The 21,569-nt window shown below is 37.1% G+C and overlaps 1 protein-coding gene across 1 annotated transcript in view; it reads right to left on the bottom strand.

Moving 5' to 3' along the window:
* MMRN1 (multimerin 1) overlaps window positions 1–21,569 on the bottom strand; it is a 104,685-nt gene that overhangs the window by 10,654 nt on the left and 72,462 nt on the right. Inside the window, exon 5 of the mRNA XM_007954212.1 lies at window positions 11,222–13,210. Coding sequence (XP_007952403.1) covers window positions 11,222–13,210 — 1,989 coding nt within the window. The remainder of the gene's footprint in view (window positions 1–11,221; window positions 13,211–21,569) is intronic.

The following is a 21,569-nucleotide window of genomic DNA, read 5'->3' on the forward strand; positions in this document are numbered from 1 at the left end:
CAATGACATGAGACAAAGTATATGTGAACTGCTGTATGAAAAGTGAATTTACTCTGTAAATCTTCACCCAAATCAAAGTAAAATTAAAAAAAAAATTAATAAACAAATTAATAATTGATAGAATAGTTGACCACATTCTTATCCAATACTTTATCTCTTTTTCACAATTTTTAAATGATCACATAGAGTTTGACCCTATGGTGTGATTGGCATGTTTTCCTAGAGACGTGAAATCATTTCCAGTAAATTCTTTACTACTCCTCTCCTGCCTTAGGCTTCAATACAATGTCACCCCTTTCTAGTCCATTGATTTTGTTTGATGCAGATCAGTGCAATTAGTTGCACAGTTTTGCCACCTGAACATTCTACTATCTTGTGCAAGTAGTGTAACTAATGCTTCAATATTTATTTTCCTACTCTGAACATGACTAAAATTTCTTTGCCACTGTCTTAGAGTGTTTCATAAGCCTCAATTTGGTCTGGCATTTGCTTTCCAGACCTTAATATTTGCTCTTGTTACATTTTTCTATTAATTCCACTTTTATATTTTGTAAATGTTCTGTCATATTTGAACTGACTGGAAAGCTTCTTATCTTTTCAAATGACCCAATCATTACTAGGATTAATCATTCTTTATGGTAATTACTTCTGTAATGTACGTGTTCTATAATATGAGAGACTGAGCTGAATTTACCACTCTATCCATATAATCTTTCTTGGTGCCCAGTCACAACTACTCAATAAGTAGATGATGTATACCCATTTCTATTTCTTTTTTCTACTTTATTGTTATTTCTTTATATCATGTATGATATGCTTTTGCATTGTAAGTAATTTATATTATGCATCTCGGAAGGAAGATTAGGTAATCACTTCCATAGAGATCTGCCTTGGAGACCCAAGGAGGGGTCACCATGAGACGAATGGACTTGACAGCAGTGAATCTGGTTTGGTTTATTATATTATACACAATATGTACGTTGTTGTTGTTTTGGTTAGTTGCCATCAGGTTGGTTCCAACTCATGGTGATCTTACGAATAACAAAAGGAAATCTTGCCATTCCTATGCCCTCACATGATTTTTGAAATGATTGAGTCCATTGTTGCAGCCATTGTATATTTTTAGCACCTTCCAGCCTACGAGACTCATCTTCCAGTACTGTATTGGACAGTATTCTGTTGTATTCCATAGAATTTTCACTAATTTTTGGAGGTAGATCACCAAGTCTTTCTTCCTAGTCTCTCATAGTTCGCAGATACCTCTGAAATCTGTCCACCGTGAGTGACCCTGCCAGTATATGAAATACCCAGTGACAGAGCTTCCAGTATCATAGCAACACACAAGCCACCACAGTACAATAAACTAAGTGGGTGGTGGGCATATAGTATGCAATAATCATTATATAATATTATATAGTAATTACTGCTTTATTATATTTATTTTTTATTCAAGTTTAGTCTTAATTTTTATTAAATTAAAACTAAATTAATTTTTATTAAATTTTATTAAATAATTTGTATTAAATTAATAAAAATAATTTTAAAAAATCACTTCTACTTTAGCATAAAGATTTATTTTTTATTTCGTTATTTAAGCAATAAAGATGCACAGAGCAGGTAACTGATTCCTTTTTGTTGTAGAATGAAGCTCCTAACAGATTAGTGAGGGAACCTATCATTTTGCCTCAGGGCCAGTTTTTAAAGACATAAAGTGAAACCAATAAAGGCACTGTATAACTCTGGCTTAGGTAAGATGTCCACACAGCATTGACATTTGTCATTACCTTGTACACTCATTCCAATGTCATTTGTAATGATTCCACTTTTAGATGGATAGATGTTCCAGCTAGGTATATATATTTCCTAAATTTAAATTGTTTCTATCAAACAAAGTTTATCTTTCCATTGTTCCTGAAATATTTCTTTTCCTAACAACTACTAAATATTTCAATACTTATTAAATATTGTATTAAACATTTGCAAACTCATTTTTATGATTACCCAAGAGTCTGTTCATTAATGTAGATATTTATGGAAGAATTATTTCCACTGATCTTACTAGTTTTTCTCCAAGAAAATTATCAGCTATCTTCTTCATTTTTGTTCTTCCTCATATATCATGTCTATTGTTGATTTTTTCTAAAATCTTTTCTCTCAACCTTTCAAATACAATAATGGTAAAGCACATTTAGTCACATCAGCTCTCTTCCACTCTCACTGCCATCAAGTTGATTCTGACTCACAGTGACTCCCTTTGGGTTTCGAAGGTGGTAAATCTTTACAGAAGTAGATTGCCCAGTCTTCCTCCTGCAGAATGGCTGGTGGGTTTGAACCACCAACCTTCTGGTTAGCAGTCAAATGCCTTAGACACTACCAAATGTATTAGCCCTGTCCCAGAAGACTTACTCCAACCCTTGCCCAAAAACTATTATTTTGTTATCTTAAGCTATGACCTAGGAAATTAAATGTTTTTTTTTTTTTTTTTTTAAAATTATCAATTATCTGCATTTCCTGTTTTTCTTCTAAGTGGTAACTTTCAATCAAAAAAATTAAAATTGCTGTCTGGAAAACATGATTAAAGATGCTTAATATCATTAGCCATTAGGAAAATGCAAAATAAAATTACAATGAGAGACAATTACACACTTATTAAGATGGTTAACATAATAGTTATTGAAAATGCATGTGGTGGCAAGAACATGGAACAAATACAACTCTAATACCTCTAATACACTGTTGGGGAAATACCAAATGGTTGGCTGTTTTCACACAGTTAAGTCTGTATTTACCTTACAACTGTGCCATCCCAATGATGAATAATTATTCAAGAGAAATAAAAATATATTCTCATGTGATCTTAAAGAAAAGTGTACATAGATCATTTTGGCCTACTTCTCAAAAATCTTCGATTGTTCCTAGTTTCCAACAAAATAAATTTATACATATTACACTCTAGTGTGTAATTGGTTGAATGAATGAATTCCCAGTCCAAGACCTCCTCTTCTATAAGATTTGCATAAACACTCAGTTCTTAAGAAGACTTTGAATTTCTGCAATAATGAACTCATACAATTAAGTGCTTAGCTGCTAACTGCAAGATCTGTGGTTCTAAACTACCAACTGCTCCACAGAAACAATATGGCACTCTGTTTTCATAAAGATTACAGCCCTGGAAACCCTGTGGGGCAGTTCTACTCTGTACTATAGGGTAGCTGTGATTCAGAATTGATGCAAATGAAATGAGTGTAACATTTATTTAGTAATTAGCCTATGGGATATGTTATTTCTTTTCCTTCATAGATAAAATAATTTCATAAAAATATAGTGGTCATAGGCATGCATCAAATAATATAAAATAAAACCACAAAACATGACAATGAAACATCACACTGTTTCCCAATTGCATTTACTCAATTTTTTTCTAAAGCAAAATTACAAATCTTTTTTGAGCCAGAGCCTTACTTTCTACTTTTTTATATTCTCAGTTCCTACCAGAGTTTACTGCATTTTTTCCCAATGAATGCTGACCATCTCATTTAATGATATTGAAATCTATCCCTACCCACCACACATACCCCACAGTACATTCTCCTGTTCTTTCTCTGCTTTTTCTTTTATCCATAGCTCTATCATCTTTTAAAGGATCAATGGCGGTACAAACAATTAAGCACTCCGCTGCTAACCTAAATGTTGGTGGTTGAAATCCACCCAGCTGCTCTGCAAGAGAAAAATCTAGTGATCTGCTTCTGGGAAGATTACAGCCTAGAAAACCCTATGAGGCAGTTCTATTCTGTCACATATGGTTCCCACGAGTCATGTTTGTCATCATTTCATAGCAAACAATAACAAGGTCAATAACATCTCTTTATAATATACTATGCAACTTATCCATTTGTTATTATTATTATTAGTCTCTTTATCGCTACTAGTAATTTTAGGAATAAGAAGACTTGAGTTTAGATTGATCAACGGAAATATCTATTAATATGATACCATTTGATATTTTTCCCTAAAATAATGACATGTAAAATAAACAAATTTGAATAGTTGAAATTAAATTTATAACATAAAATACTTGTAATTTTCAGAGCTTTGTGTGGAATAGATGAAAAACGTGATTCTTCAAACTTTATGTGCAATTAATAATATATGGCAAAGGTCTTATTTTTATATTTCAATTGTTTTAAAGATGAAAATGTTATGTCCACTTAGCCCATTGTGCAACAAGTTTACAATCTGTATTTAGTAATCTCTGCACCATGTTTGATAATTGATACGCTATAAAATAATACTATCATATGCAATTTTTAATTCATAATGTTGTTAATGCCCATAGGAGGATATGTTCATTGTATTTATTTGAGAGATCAGTTAACTATCAATTTAGTTTCAACTCTTCAGTACCAAAGAAAAAGTGTGCATATCGTTGAGAAATATCAAAACCAAGGTCATTGTCATCAAGTTGATTCTGAGCTCCTGTGATTCACACTAAGAGAAGACTTCTCATATTATCAGTGACTATGAGGAGCTCTGGTAGCATAGTGGCTAAGTCACTTGCCTGCTAACCAGACGGCTGGCGGTTCAAACCCACCAGCCACTCCTCGGAAGGAAGGTTGGGCAATCCTACTTCCGTAGTGATACTGCCTCGAAAACCCAAGGAGGGGTTGCTATGAGTCGGGGCCGACTCGACGGCACATAACAACAACAACAATGTAAACAGAAACTGGTATTGTGTTCCATCTCCTTTTTATGTGTCAGACCATGTGCTAAATTTCTTCATCCAGAAAATGTAATTATCAAATATTCAGGTTTCTGGCTGATCACCTTAGATATTGTGGCCACTTTATTGCAGGAAAAGATGTTGGAAAAGGTTGTCAATTGTGTCAGCATCATCTCTTCAAGAACTGCCATCTTTCCATATGAAGGGGGATCATATGGAAAGCTGGAGGAGTCTTTCATTCTTCCAGGGAGCCATGAATAAAAAGTATGGCATTTGATATTCTCTTCAAAACTGATGTGATTTTATTGTCACAAACTGGGAAGGTCATCCAACCAGGGCACAAAGAATCTCTTTAAGATCATGTGAAGAAAAGAACATAGCAGGCTTGAGACTGCCATTCACTGTGCTCAGCTCTTTGTATAACATATGGTTTGCGCTGAACATCTGCTTTTCTTTTGAAAGTGTGGAGTTTTGTTAGGCATAAGATGTCTATGTGACCAGGCCTCAATAAAACCCTTGGGTGTTGAGAATTAGTGGGCTTCTCTGGGCAGAAATAGTGCACATACGTTCTTGTGCTTTTCATTGCTTGAAAAAAGCATTCAAGTATGCCTTCTCAAGAAAGGGAGAGAGCATAGGAAGCCTGTGTATAGATTTCTCCAGACTCTGCCTGTGTCTTTTTCCCTTGCTGATCTTACTTTGTATCCTTTTGCTGTAATAAACATTACCTGCAAGTTAAACAGTTCCCTGGATGGTGCAAATTGTTCTTGCTCAATTACTAATCTAAAGTTTAGTGGTTCAAATCTACCCAGTGACACGGCGGAAAAGAAGACCTAGCTTCTGCTTCTGTAAAGACTGAAACCATGAAAATCCTATGGATCAGTTTCATTCAGTAACACATGGAGTTGCCATGAGTTGGAATCCACTCTACAGCAATGAGTTTTTGGCTTTGCTCTGGTAGCATAATGGCTAAGTCACTTGCCTGCTAACCAGACGGCTGGCGGTTCAAACCCACCAGCCACTCCTCGGAAGGAAGGTTGGGCAATCCTACTTCCGTAGTGATACTGCCTCGGAAACCCAAGGACGGGTCGCTATGAGTTGGGGCCGACTCGACGGCACATAACAACAACAACAACAGTGAGTACAATATGCCAAGTTCCTTGAGTGCTTCTCAAAAGTAACCAAGCATACAGGAGGTTTTACTCACTGCCATCGAGTGTTTTCTGACTCATAGGACCCCTCTTTGGGTTTCTGAGGCAGCGTCTCTACGGAGTAGATGCCCAATCTTCCTTCTGAGGAGTGGCTGGTGGCTTTGAATCACCAGCCTTCTGGTTAGCAGTCAAATGCCTTAGGCACTAAGTCACCAGAGGTTTGGGGACCATCAAAACAGATCATAAACTCTATTTTAAGCAATGTCCTTCAAAATTTAATTGGCTAATATTCCACCATTTACTTATCTTGGGATATATTTTAAAGTGTTACTATTTTTTTTAATATAATATGTAAATACTTAGATAAAATAGAAAATCTATTGGAGAAAACCAATGTTAAAATTTTTTGAGATTTTTTTCCTAATGCTTGCCAATGTAAATTTATCATTATATAGTTAAGCCTTCACATTTTCCATCTTAATATTTATAATTATATGATATGTATAAGCATATGCTGAGTTTAAAACACAATCTCTTATAAAAATAAAAGCCACAATGAAATACCATGAGTCTATAAATCATGTTGATGCATAGTAATAATTCTATAGCAATTTTAAGGGAAAATACAAGAGAAAATAAAATATAAACATTAAATATAGCTAAGAAAACAGCATCATGTACTCATACCTAACCTAATAATACATTGTATGCATATTATTAAAGAGCTCTGGTGGCACAGTGATTAAAAAATTTGCTAAACAAAAGGTTGGCGGTTTGAACCCATCAGCTGTTCTGAGGGAGAAGATGAGACAGTCCGCCTCTGTAAAGACTTACAGCCTTGGAAACCCTACAGAGGCAGTTCTACTCTGTCCTTTAGAGTTGCTATGAGTTGGAATTGACTCAATCACCATGACTTTGGAGCTTTTATGCATGTTATTGTCATTGATCCTCAAAATAAACTTGTAAGGTGGGTATGTTATTCCCATTTTAGAAATGAGAAAAGTGAGGTTTGTAAAATAAATAAATAAACAAAAATACTTATTTTAAATAAATGTGTTACTAGGCATTACTTAAACCCTGGCTTGTTGTTGTTGTTATGTGCCGTCAAGTCAGCCCCGACTCATAGCGACCCCTCCTTGGGTTTCCGAGGCAGTATCACTACGGAAGTAGGATTGCCCAACCTTCCTTCCGAGGAGTGGCTGGTGGGTTTGAACCGCCAGCCTTCTGGTTAGCAGGCAAGTGACTTAGCCACTATGCTACCAGAGCTCCCCTGACTTACTGATGTAAAATCCAGATCATCTTAATGACCACAACTGCATCAATGTAAAGCCACAAAAATTATAAATGTTCTAAAATTATTTGAAACTGTTAAGTATACACTAGTCTTGTATTTTTCTGTTTTACAGTTAATTAAAAACATTATATTTGGTATACTACCATAACTTTGTATAATATTATCTTTCTTATGAGAAGGTAAAGGGATAATTATGAATAAAATAGGTTTATTGAAGAGAACTAAATGTATCTCATAAATACTGGGAAAAAAAATTGAAATAAAAAGTCAATTGCACTCATCCATAAAGAGGAATGAAGTCCCTAATACATGTTACATGGATGGTCTTTGAAAACTTTGTGTTGAGTGAAATAAACCAGTCACAATAGGGAAAATACTATATACTGCCAATTATATGAAAAGGATAAATATATAGAAACAAAAGTTTATTAATGGTTACCAAGAATGAGGGGATGAGGGGCAAAAGGAGTCACTGTGTAGGAAGCACTGGTTTCTGTTTAGGAAGCACTAAGTTTTTGTTAAGGACCTCTGGGGGTGTAGTGCGTAAGGCATTTGGTTGCTAATCAGAGGGTCAGTGGTTCATATGAACCAGCTGCTCTGCAGGAGGATGATACAATCTACTTCTGTAAAGATTTAAAGCCTTAGAAACCCAATGGGGGTCTCTTTGAGTCAGAATCAACCTGATGGCAGTGGGTTTGGTTTGGTTTGGGTTTCTGTTAATGGTGGTGCACTAATCAGGAAAAGGATAGTCATGATCTAGATACAGAAGATCCCTAAACATGGTGAACATAATCAATGTTACTGAACCATATACATGTAAAAAGGGTTGAATTGGCAAAGGTTTTGTTATGTATATTTGTACTGTAATAAAAAAAAAAGATTAAAAGAAGAAAGAAAAGTCAATGATCTCGCAAGTAGGATGTGAGGATCCTCAGTATTGGTGCTGCTGACATTATGCAGCTTCTTTTGGAAGGGCAAGCAGCCAAGCACTCTCTGCAGGGACCAGTCTCCCAATTGCTGTACAAACACATCTTCAAAGATAAAATAAAACCCTCTTGGTGTCTACTGCCAGCCACTCCTTGGAAGGAATGTTGGGCAATCCTAGTCTACTGGAATATTGTCTAGAAACAAATGAAATATTTAACAATTCAGCTGGAACAATTATCAGTAATGGCTTACTAGGAATCATAATTAGCATAACTGAATGGAGGAATGGCTGAAAAGAAAGTGATAGATGTGAACACTCTGAATTTTGCACTTCTGTTCATCAGTCAGTAGCAGAACTTGTGAACAATTGCTGATGATGACAATGACAATTTACACCAGTCATAACACAGAGAAGTCAAACTGACAAGTAGAACCTCTACTTCCTCATAGTCAGTACAGAGCAAGTTGGCAGTATTTGAATCCTTATCAAAGGAAACTCCCTGGGAATATCAATTCTTGACATGCAGAATATTTGGATACAGCCAGACTCTGAAAAAAGTATATGATGCACGGAAAGAAAGCATAGGAATAGCAAAGGCAGGTGAACATAAGCTAAAATCTCTTTGAGTATAGTGGTTAAAGACTAAGTTCTAGAGCCCAGCACATCTGGAATCAGACTATACCACTTATACACACGAACTTAGGCAGAACACTGAGAAGAGATTTAGTTAAACTCTCTGGGGGTTAATTTACCCATCTTCAATATGAGAATAAAAATATCTACCTCACTGGTATTGATAAATGAAGTAATGCATATAACATCCAATATAACTTGTACAATGCTTGGCATATTATAAGTGTTGATAAATAGCACCCAATATTATATTAACATTATTATTATTATAGTATTATAATTGTCAGTCTTCTAAGTAAATTATCATCAGTTATTAAAACTAAGATTAAATCCTCAAAGCTAAATGTATATGTTTGTCTTTCTACAAACTGCATTTATTCTGCCAATGATAAGGGGATCGCCATGAGTTGGAATTAATTCAGTGGTAAATGGTATAGTTAAAGTGGTAACCCCATGGATGTTACAGCAGAACTGTGCTCCATTGGGTTTTAAATGGCTGATTTGGGGAAAGTACATCACCAGTCTTTCTCCCCAGGCACCTCTGGGTAAACTCCAACCTACAATTTCTCTGTTAGCAGTCAAGCTCGTTCATAGTTTGCTCTACTTACATGGAGTTGTCATTAGTATTAGTTGAAATCAACTCCAACACAACCTTTTTTTTTTTTTAAAGAGTCTCACTGCTATGACTGTGAAATGCATAAGATGATTGTAAATTATCTCCTTTTCTCAGTTATGTGTGGAAGCAATGTGGCTTCATGGAATTGACAATGTAGTTTCAAAGTTCAAAGGAAACAAATTTCCAGAATTAGCCAGTGGGTAAGTGTATAATTCACATGCAATAAAACATAGTATCAATTATTCCATAATTGGTTTATTCTTCCAGGATAACTTAGCCTGAGTCCAGTGGCTGTGTCAACGTGCATAGCCCTTACCTGCTCAACTGCCCAATGAACATCGGTTTTATAATCAATAGGAGCAGGGCCAGTTTAAAGAGTGTAGAACCTGTGCAGGCTCTAAAAAGAGCTCTACAAATTATGTGAGTGGTCCTGCATAAAATGACTATATACATGAAATTAGATAACTCTATCTTGTATTCCCCTTACATTCCTATTGCTATCATCACTGACATAAAATAGAGCACTTTTAATTAATTGTTAATTTATAAGTTCAAAGTGTGAATTCTATATATTATGAAAGTTCTTAAGCTCTTATGCTCCATGAATTTTCTTACTTCAATTAATTTTGAAGCTATCTAAACCCATGTGAAATTGTTCACTACATGTTAGTAAGTAAGAACAAGTAAGCCCATGTCCACCATGCTTACTGGCTACTCCATGTCTGTCATGGATTATAAATTTGAAAATAGGCTTTGATTCTGTAAGATGGTACTTTGGGGTTGGGAGAGAGACAGATGCCAGCCCTACCTAGAAGCAGAATCTTTGATGTGGTATAAAATGTGAACTTACTCACTACAGATTAGAAAGTAAACACAAGTAAGTCCATGCTTACCTTGCTTATTAGGTAATCCAACATTACACTATTGCTGTTTCTGGTTATTTTATTTCACAACTCTTCTATACTTGTCTCTTCTTATTCAACTCTACTCAGTTCTGGCTCTTATTAGAAATATTCATGCAATGATATCTTAATTGATATCCTTTATTTCATTTTCTGCAAGCATGCTACATACTTCTGCTAAATTCATGCTTCTGAGTCACAGTTCTTATCCCAGCCAATGTTCTGCTCTCAATTTTTAAAGAAAAAAAAAATTGCGTAGATTCGATTCTGATGCATGAAGACCCCAAGTGTGCAGAGTAGAGCTGTGCTCCATAGGGTGTTTTCAAGGCTGTGACCTTTCAGAAGCTGACTGCCAAGCTTCTCTTCTGTGGCATCTTTGTGTGGTTGGAACTGCAAGACTTTTCATTAGTAAACAGTGATTAACCACTGTGCCAATCAGGGACTTCACAGACAAACCACTCTTTTAAGAATCTTGTCTAAATTCCTTAGCTTGTCATTTTTCATGGTCTTCTGTGATCTACACAATTCAAATCCCTGCTCACTTACACATTCAATTAGTCAGACAGTCATCAGATATTTATTGAGTCCCCGTTGCATACCAGAAATTGTGCCAGGCAATGCCAAAATGAATTAGACACAGGGCAGTCTTATTCCATAAGAAGGCTATTGCCTAATAGTTCTTTCTTTAACTAAACATGTAAAAAGAATGTTCTACAAGGAAAAATTTGAATGTTTTTTCACAAGTCTAGTCAGAAGGGTTAAAATGAATGTAGACAAATATTCCCACCTTAAGTATTTGTTTTAGATTGCTAATTTACAAAGGGTAGATTTAGATTTAAATTATATGACAATGACCCTAGCATTATTTGACTACCAAGTAAATATCTTTTACATTTTATGGTCTTGCTAAACTCTATAGAGCTACTAAATATCATTTCAATAAAAAGAAAGATTAAAAGTTATTTTCAGTAATAGCTTACCAGGAAATATAATGTCGTCTGTATTTCTTTGAGTTCGGCCGATCAGGACAGTGGTAAGATTCACTACTGGTTTCTCAAGTGTGTTACTCTTTTTCAGCAATGATTTTACTTGCTTCTGAGACTTGAGAACATTTGCAATACTGCCAGACAATGACTGATCTATATACCATGTTAAATTAGATAGGGCAGCTTGAGTTTTTATTTCAATTATTGATTCCACAAATTCTGTCAGACCTTTCTGAAAAAGCAGAATATCTGACAGGGAAGCCTTTATCCTCTCAGGTATGGTAGCATTCACTTCTAATATACTTGTAGAAGCATTATGACACATCATTAAAGTTTCATGGAGAGTTTTGTTAAGCAAAGAGAGGCTAATTGAAAGATGGATGGATTTTGCTTCGAGTGCCTTAAATCTGGAATTTAATACTTGCAGTTGAAGAGCCTGATCTCTCTCATTTGTAACCACACTGCCTTTTTTGAGTGAAACATAGTAAGGTATGAGGGTCTGGGTCACTTTAGACTCAATGTCTTGCAATTGAGTTTCATAATTTCTGGACATCTTTGTTAGTGAGAAGATTTTTTCTTCCAAATGACTCATATTTTGCTGGTATTTTATCATTTTGGAGATGGTTTCATTTAAAATTTGGTAGATATTTTGAAAGTTGGCCTGACTTAGCTTCTCATCTTTAGGAATATCTGCAAGGGCCTTGGCAACTTGCAACACAAAGTTATATCTCTGATTGTCATTGACCAAGATCTCAATAGAATCATTCAGATGTTGAAATTGAGGAATAAAGGCCAAAATACTTTCCATCTTTTGGGTACATTCATGATGAACCTTGGGATGATACTGCATACTACTTAGAGTCTTTTTTAGTACATAGTTATCTTGAATAAAATCGATGGCATTATTTATAATTGTCATTGTCTTATTTAGGCCATCTTCCATATCTAAGGTATATTCATTGATACGTCTTTCTAAAGTATCGCCACGACTCTGTACTTCATTTCTAAGTGAGTTATGTCTTTTTGTGAGTTCTTTGATAATAAAATTTAGACTGTTGACAGCACCTGCCAAATTTTCCACTCTTTTGCTTGTTGCTGCTGCTTCCTTCGGTTGCTCGTATGTCGTTATCTGTTTTAACGATGCTCCCTGCTCAAGCAAGGGTTGAAGAATCTCCATATCATAAGTCAAATCATTTAGCTGCTCATTCATTTTATCCATTTTGTTGTCCATTGGAAAGAGAACCTCAGCCAATGTTTGGTTCAAAACATGTAAATTCTCTTCTGTGTCTTTAATTTGAAACTTAAAATCATTTATGCACTTGGAAAACATATCTTCACATTCACTTCTGACAGTGGCTTTCTCCATCTCCAAAGTGATGGTAAGATTGTTTATCTTGCTCTCTTGACCGCGTAAATCATCAACCATCTGCAGCAGCATCAAATCCTGTTTCTTTATGTTCTCATGCAGAGTAGTCATGTACTCTGTGACATTATTGCTAACCAATTTAGCTACTGGAACACTCTTATGATCTGACACTTGTTTAGTTGATAAAATCTGCTCATGTACTTCCTTCATTTCAGAAAGAGTCTTGTTGAGAGTTTCATAATACAGAATGTTACTTGAGTGTTCCTGTTCTAGTGCACCTTCCAAATGAGTCTGCTTTACTTCTAGTTCCCTAATGGACTTTTCACACGTAAGAGTCATTTCTTGCCTTACATTCACAATGTGGTTCTTTAGATCCATGATATCACTCAATGTAGGTCTATTTTCTTGCATTAAAAAAGACTTTTGGCGGACTGCTATTGAAACCACGGATTCATTAACTTGTCGCATTAATTGCCTGGTGTTTTCAAGGTCCTCGGATAGACTTGACACAGTCTTGAAGAGCTGGGCTACAGTCTCTTGCATGTCATTTTGAAAAATTTTAAATTGTTCTCTTACGATACCCTTTATCATATCATTAATGCTTTTGGATTTTAGACCTAAGGAAATAAATAATAAGCAATAGTAAATGATACATTATTTTAATTATATTAGACTTTAGATATAGCTAAAGAAATAAAAAAATTGAGGCTAAATTTAAGAAACATGATTATGAAAATAATACTCAATTGCATATGTCTATAAAATTTAAAAAAAACTGCAGCTGAGAGAAGGCTATCACCTTCTTAACAGCTAAATCTGATAGAAAAGATAAATTACAGTCTAGAACACATTAGAACTGTAACATCAAATTTCTCTGGACAAAAGACAGGAAGAAATTACTATTGATTTCAGTAATAGACACTTATGCATGATGATTTTAAGTCTAATCTTAGTCTTGTATGAAAATAAATGGTTTGAGTGTTTCTGCCTTAGTAAATAATGCCAGGTGTTAACTTATGTCACTGTATGATACAGAAGTCAGGATACGAATGATAGTAGGTAAATATGTTGTAGATGGATAAAGGTCAGCACAGAATCAAAGTAATTAGAAAAAAAGGTAAAAGTAAAAGTAGATGCTGTTTCAGCTGCTGTTATGATTTAAAACTTCAGTGGTAAATCAAATGGAGAAAATGGCAAAATCACAGTAGTGTCTGAAAAGAAATCAAATAGATTATTAGCTAAAAAAATTCATTCCTGAAACACAGACACAAGGAAGCAATTAGTTCAAAGGATTAATGGACCATGTGAACCCCAGGCTCCACAACGCTGAGGCTAGAACTAGATTGTGCCTGACCACCATTGCTGAATGCTCTGAAAGGGATCACAATAGGAGTTCCCAGATAAGAGTGTGAGAAAAATGTGGAACAAAACTCAAAACCATCAAAAAGATTAGGCTGATTGATCTGATAGACTGGTGGACCCCCAAGACTATGGATCTTAGTTGTTGTTGTGTTGTTGTGTGCCCTTGAGTCGGACCCGACTCATAGCAACCCCTCCTTGGGTTTCCGAGGCAGTATCACTACGGAAGTAGATTGCCCCATCTTCCTTCCGAGGAGTGGATCTTAGGCACCCTTCAAACCTGGAACTGAACTCACCCTAGAGGTTCAACTTTCAGCCAAATTATAAGCATGACATAAATTGACACTAGGGAGTTATGCACTGATTAGAGCAATTAGTCATAGGAGATCAGAAGAGCAGCATTTGCCCAGGAATAAGGTTAAGAAGGCAGGAAGGGATAGGAAAGAAGGATACAGGGAATGATAAACACTGTGGGAAGTGGGAAGAGTGCTGTTACATTATGGGCACTGTAGTGAATGTTATGAAACAAAATGTGTATAAACTGTTGAATGGCAAATAAGTTTGCTCTGCAAACTTTTACCCAAATCACCATAAAAAGCAGCAATAAAACCCAACAAAGTAAAACTTGTTTCTGGATAAGGAATGTTTCAAATAACATTTCTACTGTTCATTATGAAAGCACTATATATTATTATCTGAATATCAATTTAATTTTATTTGATTCTGATTCATGTGACTGATATGCTTCTTCTTGATGCTGGTGTTAGAATTGACATCATATATCTTGGCTTTTGGGAGGGCTGGAACTGGTAAGGAAGACTGGGAAGTGGCAACAGATGGCTTTTGGGAGGGCTGTAACTGGTAGAGAAGGCTGGGAAGCAGGAGTGGAGCAGTTTGGAACATTTAAGGGAATTGAGCTCATGTGTCAGTTTGTCATCCTGTGGTGGCTTGTGTGTTGCTGTGAGGCTGGAGGCTATGCCACAGGTGCTTCAAGTGCCAAGAGGGATAGCGCTAAAAAGGCAAGGAGGCCACATCTTCTGACCTCCTCTAACTACACAAGAGGAAGACAGAATCACCATCAAAAGCCTAAGGCCTGTTACTGCAAGGCCAGACATGCTGCCTCCCTCTAGCCCTCTCATCAACCATTCCTCCCAAAGCAACCACCACCTCTCACCTGGGTTCAATAATTCACTGCAGTGGCCACACAGAACTCACAGATTATGGGGTTTATTAGGGAAGCACCAGGCTACAATTCAAGTTCAGGAAAAATGCTCAGTCTCTCTCCTAGCCTGCTCTCTCTCAGCCAACAATCTCTCACAGTCTCTCTCCCAGCAGTGCATGTCCTTGGTGCCTCTCTCAGAAATGCGTGTCTCTTGCATCTCTTTCTCAGAAGCACGTGTCTCTCAGGAGTGCATCCTTCCTCAGCCAGCAGTCAGAGAGAGTTCTGCCTCTAAGAGGCGTCATTTTGAGCCTGGCAGAGTGGCCAAACTAGCCAATCATAGCATCAGAATTCTAAGTACCTGAGAGAGAGTGGGAACCTCCCAGAACATTGTTTTGTGCCACTCCCCACAGAAATACCCCAGGTGGATAACATTTGCAATCAGGAGCTCCTCAGTTGCTCACAGCAAATTCCACCATGGAGTTTACAAACACTTATGGCTAGAAAAGCCATACCAGGTAATTCACTACACCGCAGTTATCCATGGTAGACAGGTTTCAGCGGAGCTTCCAGGCTGAGACAGACTCAGAAGAAGGAAGAAGCCATCTATTTCTCAAAGAAGTGGCCAGTACAAAGCTTATGAAAAGCAATGAAACACTGTGTGATACATTAATGAAAAATAGCCCTGAAACATTATCTGATATGGTGCCAGAAGATGAGCCCCTCAGGTCAGAAGGCACTCAAAATATGACTAGGAAAGTGCTGAATCTAGGAGTGAATCTAGAGTGAATCTAGGAAAATTGGAAGTTGTCAAAAATGAAATTGAACACATAAAGATTGATATCCTAGGCATTGTTGTTGTTGTTGTTGTTATATGCCGTCGAGTCAGACCCGACTCATAGCGACCCCTCCTTGTGTTTTCGAGGCAGTATCACTTACGGAAGTAGATTGCCCAGCCTTCCTTCCAAGGAGTGGCTGGGGGATTTGAACCGCCAGGCTTCTGGTTAGCAGTCAAATGCCTTACGCACTATGCTACCAGAGCTCCTATCCTAGGCATCAGTGGGCTGAAATTGACTGGTTTGGGCCATTTTGAATCAGATAACCATATGATCTACTATGCCAAGAATGACAAATTGAATGGCATGACATTCATCATCACAAAGAATATTTAAAGATCTATCCTGAAGTACAATGCTGACAGTGAGGATTATATCCCTACACCTATGAGGAAGACCAGTTAATATTGCTATTATTTAAATTTACATGCCAACCACCAAAGCCAAAGATGAGGAAATTGAAGATTTTTACCAACTTCTGCAGCCTGAAATCAGCCACACAAGCAACCAAAATGTGTTAATTATCATTGGTGATGATTAATGCAAAAGTTGGAAACAAAGAAGAATCATTGGTAGCTGGAAAATATGGTCTTGGTGACAGAAATGATACTGGAGATAGCATGGTAGAATTTTGCAAGACCATTGATTTATTTATGCCTTTTGTCAACAACACAAATGGCAGCTCTACATGTGTACTTCACCAGATGGAGTACACAGAAATCAAATTGATGACATCTGTGGCAAGAGGTGATGGAGAAGCTCAATATCTTCAGCCAAAACAAGGCCAGGAGCTGACTGTGGAATGGATCATCAACTGGTCATATGTAAGTTCAAATTGAAGCTGAAAACAATTAAAAGAAGTACATGAGAGCCAAAATATGACCTTGATTACATCCTTCCTGAATTTGGAGGCCATCTAAAGAATGGATTTGATTCATTGAACACCAATGACTGAAAACCGGAAGAATTGTGGGATGAAATCAAGAACATCATCCATGAAGAAAGCAAAAGGTCATTAAAAAGACAGGAAAGGAAGAAAAGACCAAAGAAGATGTCAGAAGAGACTCTTAAACTTGCCCTTGAATAGAGAGTAGCTAAAGCAAATGAAAGAATTGACAGGATAAAAGAGCTGAACAGAGGATTTCAAAGAGCAGCTGAAGAAGAGAAGTCAATTATTATAATGAAATGTGCAAAGACCTGGAGTTAGAAAACCAAAAGAGAAGAATATGCTCAGCATTTCTCAAGCTGAAAGAACTGATGAAAAAATTTAAGCCTCGAATTGCAATATTGAAAGATTCCATGGGCAATATGTTGAATAATTCAGGAAACATCAAAAGAAGATGGATGAAATGCACAGAGTCACTATACTGAAAAGAATTGGTGCATGATCATCTATTTCAGAAGGTGGCATATGATCAAGAATTAATGGTATTGAAGGAAGAAGTCAAAGCTTCACTGAAGGAATTGGCGAAGAACAAGGCTCCAGGAATTGACTGAATACCTGTTGAGATGTTTCAACAAACAGATACCCCATTGGAGGCACTCACTGGGCTATGCCAAGAGATTTGGAAAACAGCTACCTGGCCAAATGACTGGAAGAGATCCATATTTGTACCCATTCCAAATAAAGGGGATCCCAGAGAGTGTGAAAATTATCAAACAGTATATTAATATCACACACAAGTAAAATCTTACCAAAGACAATTCAAGAATGGTTGCAGCAGTATGTTGACAGAGAACTTCCAGAAATGCAAGCTGACTTCAGAAGGGGACGTGGAGTGAGGGATATCATAGCCAAGATGGATCTTGGCTCAAAGCAAAGAATACCAGAAAGGTGTTTACTTGTGTTTTATGTATTATGCAAAGGGATTCAGTTGTGTGGATTATAACAAATTATGGAAAACATTGAGGAGAATGGGAATTCCAGAACATTTAATTGTACTCATGAGGATCCTGCACACAGACCAGGAGGCTGTCGTTCTAACAGGACAAGGGGATACTTCATGGTTTAAAATCAGGAATGGAGTGTATCAGGGGTATATCATTTTACCATACTTATTCAATCTATATGCTGAGCAAATAATCCGAGAACCTGGATTATATGAAGAAAATTGTGTCATCAGGATTGGAAGAAGGCTTATTAAGAACTGCAATATACAGATGACACAACTTTGCTTGCTGAAAGTAAGGATGACTTAGAGTACTTACTGATGAAGATTAAAGACTACAGTCTACAGTATGGATTACAACCCAATATGAAGGAAAGAAAAATTGTCACAATTAGACCAATAAGCAGCATCATGATAGGTGGAGAAAATATTGAAGTTGTCAAAGACTTCATTTTACTTGGTTCTACAATCAATGCCAATGGAGGTAGCAGTCAAGACATCAAAAGGTATATTGCACTGGGCAAATCTGTTACAAAAGATCTCTTTCAAGTGCTGAAAAGTAAAGATATCTTCTTGAAGGCTAAAATCCACCTAACCCAAGCCAAGGTATTTTCAGTCTCCTCATATACATGTGAGAGCTGGACAATGAATAAGGAAGATCGAAGAAGAGTTGATGCTTTTGAGTTGTGGTGTTGCTGAGGAATGCTGACTGCTAAAGGAACTAACAGATCTATCCTGGAGGATGTGCCGCCAGAATGCTCCTTGGAAGCAAGAATGGCCAGACTTCGCCTCACCTACTTTGGTCATGTTGTCAGAAGGGACCATTCTCTGGAGAAGGATGCCATGCTTGGTAAAGTGGAGGGTCAATGAAAGAGAAGGCGGCCCTGAACAAAATGGACTGACATGGTGGCTGCAGAGATGGGCTCAGGTAGTAGGCATCATGAAGCTGGCACAGTACTGGGCAGTGTTTCCTTCTGTTGTACATAAGGTCTCTATGAGTCAGAGACAACTTGACGGAACATAACAACAACAACTTCTTGCTAAGTTCCTTCTGTGATAGTGAATGCATGTTTTTTTCATAACATTGAGTCTTATTAAGAATTGGGGCAACTGATTTTGAAGTTCTTCTATGACTGCTCACAGATTTAAAAAAATAAAGGTGGGGAGTGTTTCTCCTTGGATGAAGTTTAAGCAAGAGGGGCTGTGGCTTTACTAGACAAGGACAGCACCTTGGGGATGGATTTCATTTTTGTTGCCTCTGAGAACATTTGTTAAGCAAAAGCCCTTGGGTTCTTGTAATTAATGATTGTCTTTAGCACACAATCAATGCTTCCTATCGAGGAGGAAATTTTATTACTGTTGTGAGTTTGTGTTTTTTCTGTATCAGTGCCCAAATATTTGTTAGTAGATTCACAAAAACAGGTCATGATAACCAATTTTTATTAAATAAATTCCATTAAGGTAGTTCTAGTCAATTATATACTGTTGCTATTTGACTTCTCTTTCATGTTATCACTTCAGGAAAAAGAAATGTTCCTCTCATGCTTGCCATTGTTAAGTGTTGGCTATGTGTAGAACAAGGTCCTTCTTCTCAGTAGGCAAATAGCTCCAATTATTTGCACTTTTTTATTACAAGTATTTTTTTTTTCTTTTTTAATTTTAGCTCCATAACCCTACTATAACAATTAGTCACCATATATCTAAGTGTTAGGCAGAATCAGGACCCCTTGCCCCCAGAAGAAAAGTAATCCATACTCTACTGCCTAGAACCTGTGACTATATTATCTTACATGGCAAAAGAGACTTTGTGAATGTGATTAAGGTTAAGGATTTTGAGATGAGATTATCCTAGATTATCTGGAAAGGTGAGTTAGGAAAGTGCTATGAGGTTTCAACAAGATGTTGCTAGCTTTGAAGGGAAAGGAGAAGGCCACAGGTCAAAGATATGGGGGACTCCAGAAGCTGAGGACTCTTAGTTTACAGCCAGCAAGAAAACAGGGACCTCGGTCCTACAACTATAACAAACTGAATTTTCTCAACAACTCTAATTAGCAAGCAACAGATTCTCCCCTAGAGACTGCAGAAAGGAACACAGTCTGCTGACATTTTGGTTTGATCCCAGTGAGACCTGCTCCACATTTCTGACCTCCAGAGCTGTAAGGTAATAAATTTGTGTTGTTTTAAAAGCACAAGATTCAAGCATTGCTTATTTACATTTATAAAAAAAAATTATTTCTTTGACATGAATTTTTTTATGGTGTATTTTACTGATTATATTCCATGACTTAGATAATTCCTGGGACATATGCCTCTATATTATTGAGAAAGATATACACCTAACAGCCTTGATAATTCAATCCTTTACCTCACTGCCATTCTTGAACTGGATAACACAATGAAAGTAAAATAAGTATGGAATCCTGTTAACTGGGTTGCTATGAACCGGAATTGACTCATAGTGACCCTATAGAACAGAATAGAACTGCTCGATAGGATTTCCAAGGCTATAAATTTTATACAAGTAGACTGTCTTATCTTTTTCCTGTGGAGCAGGTGATTGGTTCAAACCACTGAATTTTTGGTTAGCAGCTGAATGCTTTAGCTACTAGCAGGGAGTAGCAGCAGAGAGGGCCAGTGGCCAGAACAGGTAAGGCGGACAAGGGACAGCCCCAGGCAGCAAGGAGCAGCAGACAGGGCCGGTGGCTGGAACAGATAAGGCAGATGAGGGACAGCCCCCAGGTGGCAGGGAGCAGTGGTAGACAGGGCCGGTGGCCGGAACATGTAAAGCAGGTGGAGGAGAACCCCAGGCATCAGGGAGCAGTAGCAGATAGGGCCGGCAAGAACAGGTAAGAGGTAGCCCCGAAAGTGAGTGGAGCAGTTGGAACAGCTAAGGGAGACAAGAATGTCTGTTGATTTGTCATACTGTGCTGGCTTGTGTGTTGTTGTGAGCCTGGATGCTGTACTGGCAGGGATGCCTATGGTGGACCAGTTTCAGTGGAGCTTCCAGACTGAGATAGACTTGGAAAAAGGAAGAGGCCATCCACTTCCCAAAGAATTGGCCAGTGAAAACCTTATGAATAGTAGTGAAACTCTGTCTGATATATTACTGGAAAATTTTATGAATAGCCCTGAAACATTGTCTGATACAGTGCCAGAAGATGAACCCCTCAGGTCGGAAGGCACTCAAAAATATGACTGGGAAAGAGCTGCCTTATCAGAGTACAGCCTACTTTAATGATATGGAAAAAGTAAAGTTTTCGGGGTCTCCATTTGCTGAAATGGCATGAATTAATATGAAGAAATAGCTGCAGACATACATTGATAATAGGAACATGGAATGTACAAAGTATAAACCTAGGAAAATTGGAAGTTGTAAAAAATGAAATTGAATGCAAATGCATAAAGACTAATATTCTAGGCATTAGTGAGCTGAAATGGACCAGTTGGGGCCATTTTGAATCAGATAACCAAGTGATCTACTATGCTGGGAATGACAAATTGAAGAGGAATGATGTGGCTTCCTTGTCACAAATAATGTTTCAAGATCTATTCTGAAGTACAATGCTGTCAGTGATAGAATAATATCCATATGCCTATGAGGAAGACCAGTTAGCACTACTATTATTCAAATTTATGTACCAACCACCAAAGCCAAAGATGAGGAAATTGAAGATTTTTACCAACTTCTGCAGTCTGAAATTGACCAAACATGCAATCAAGATGTGCTGATTAT

The sequence above is a fragment of the Orycteropus afer genome, unplaced genomic scaffold (assembly GCF_000298275.1).
Source record: "Orycteropus afer afer isolate SDZICR_OR568_19922 unplaced genomic scaffold, OryAfe1.0 scaffold00445, whole genome shotgun sequence".
NCBI lineage: Eukaryota > Metazoa > Chordata > Mammalia > Tubulidentata > Orycteropodidae > Orycteropus > Orycteropus afer.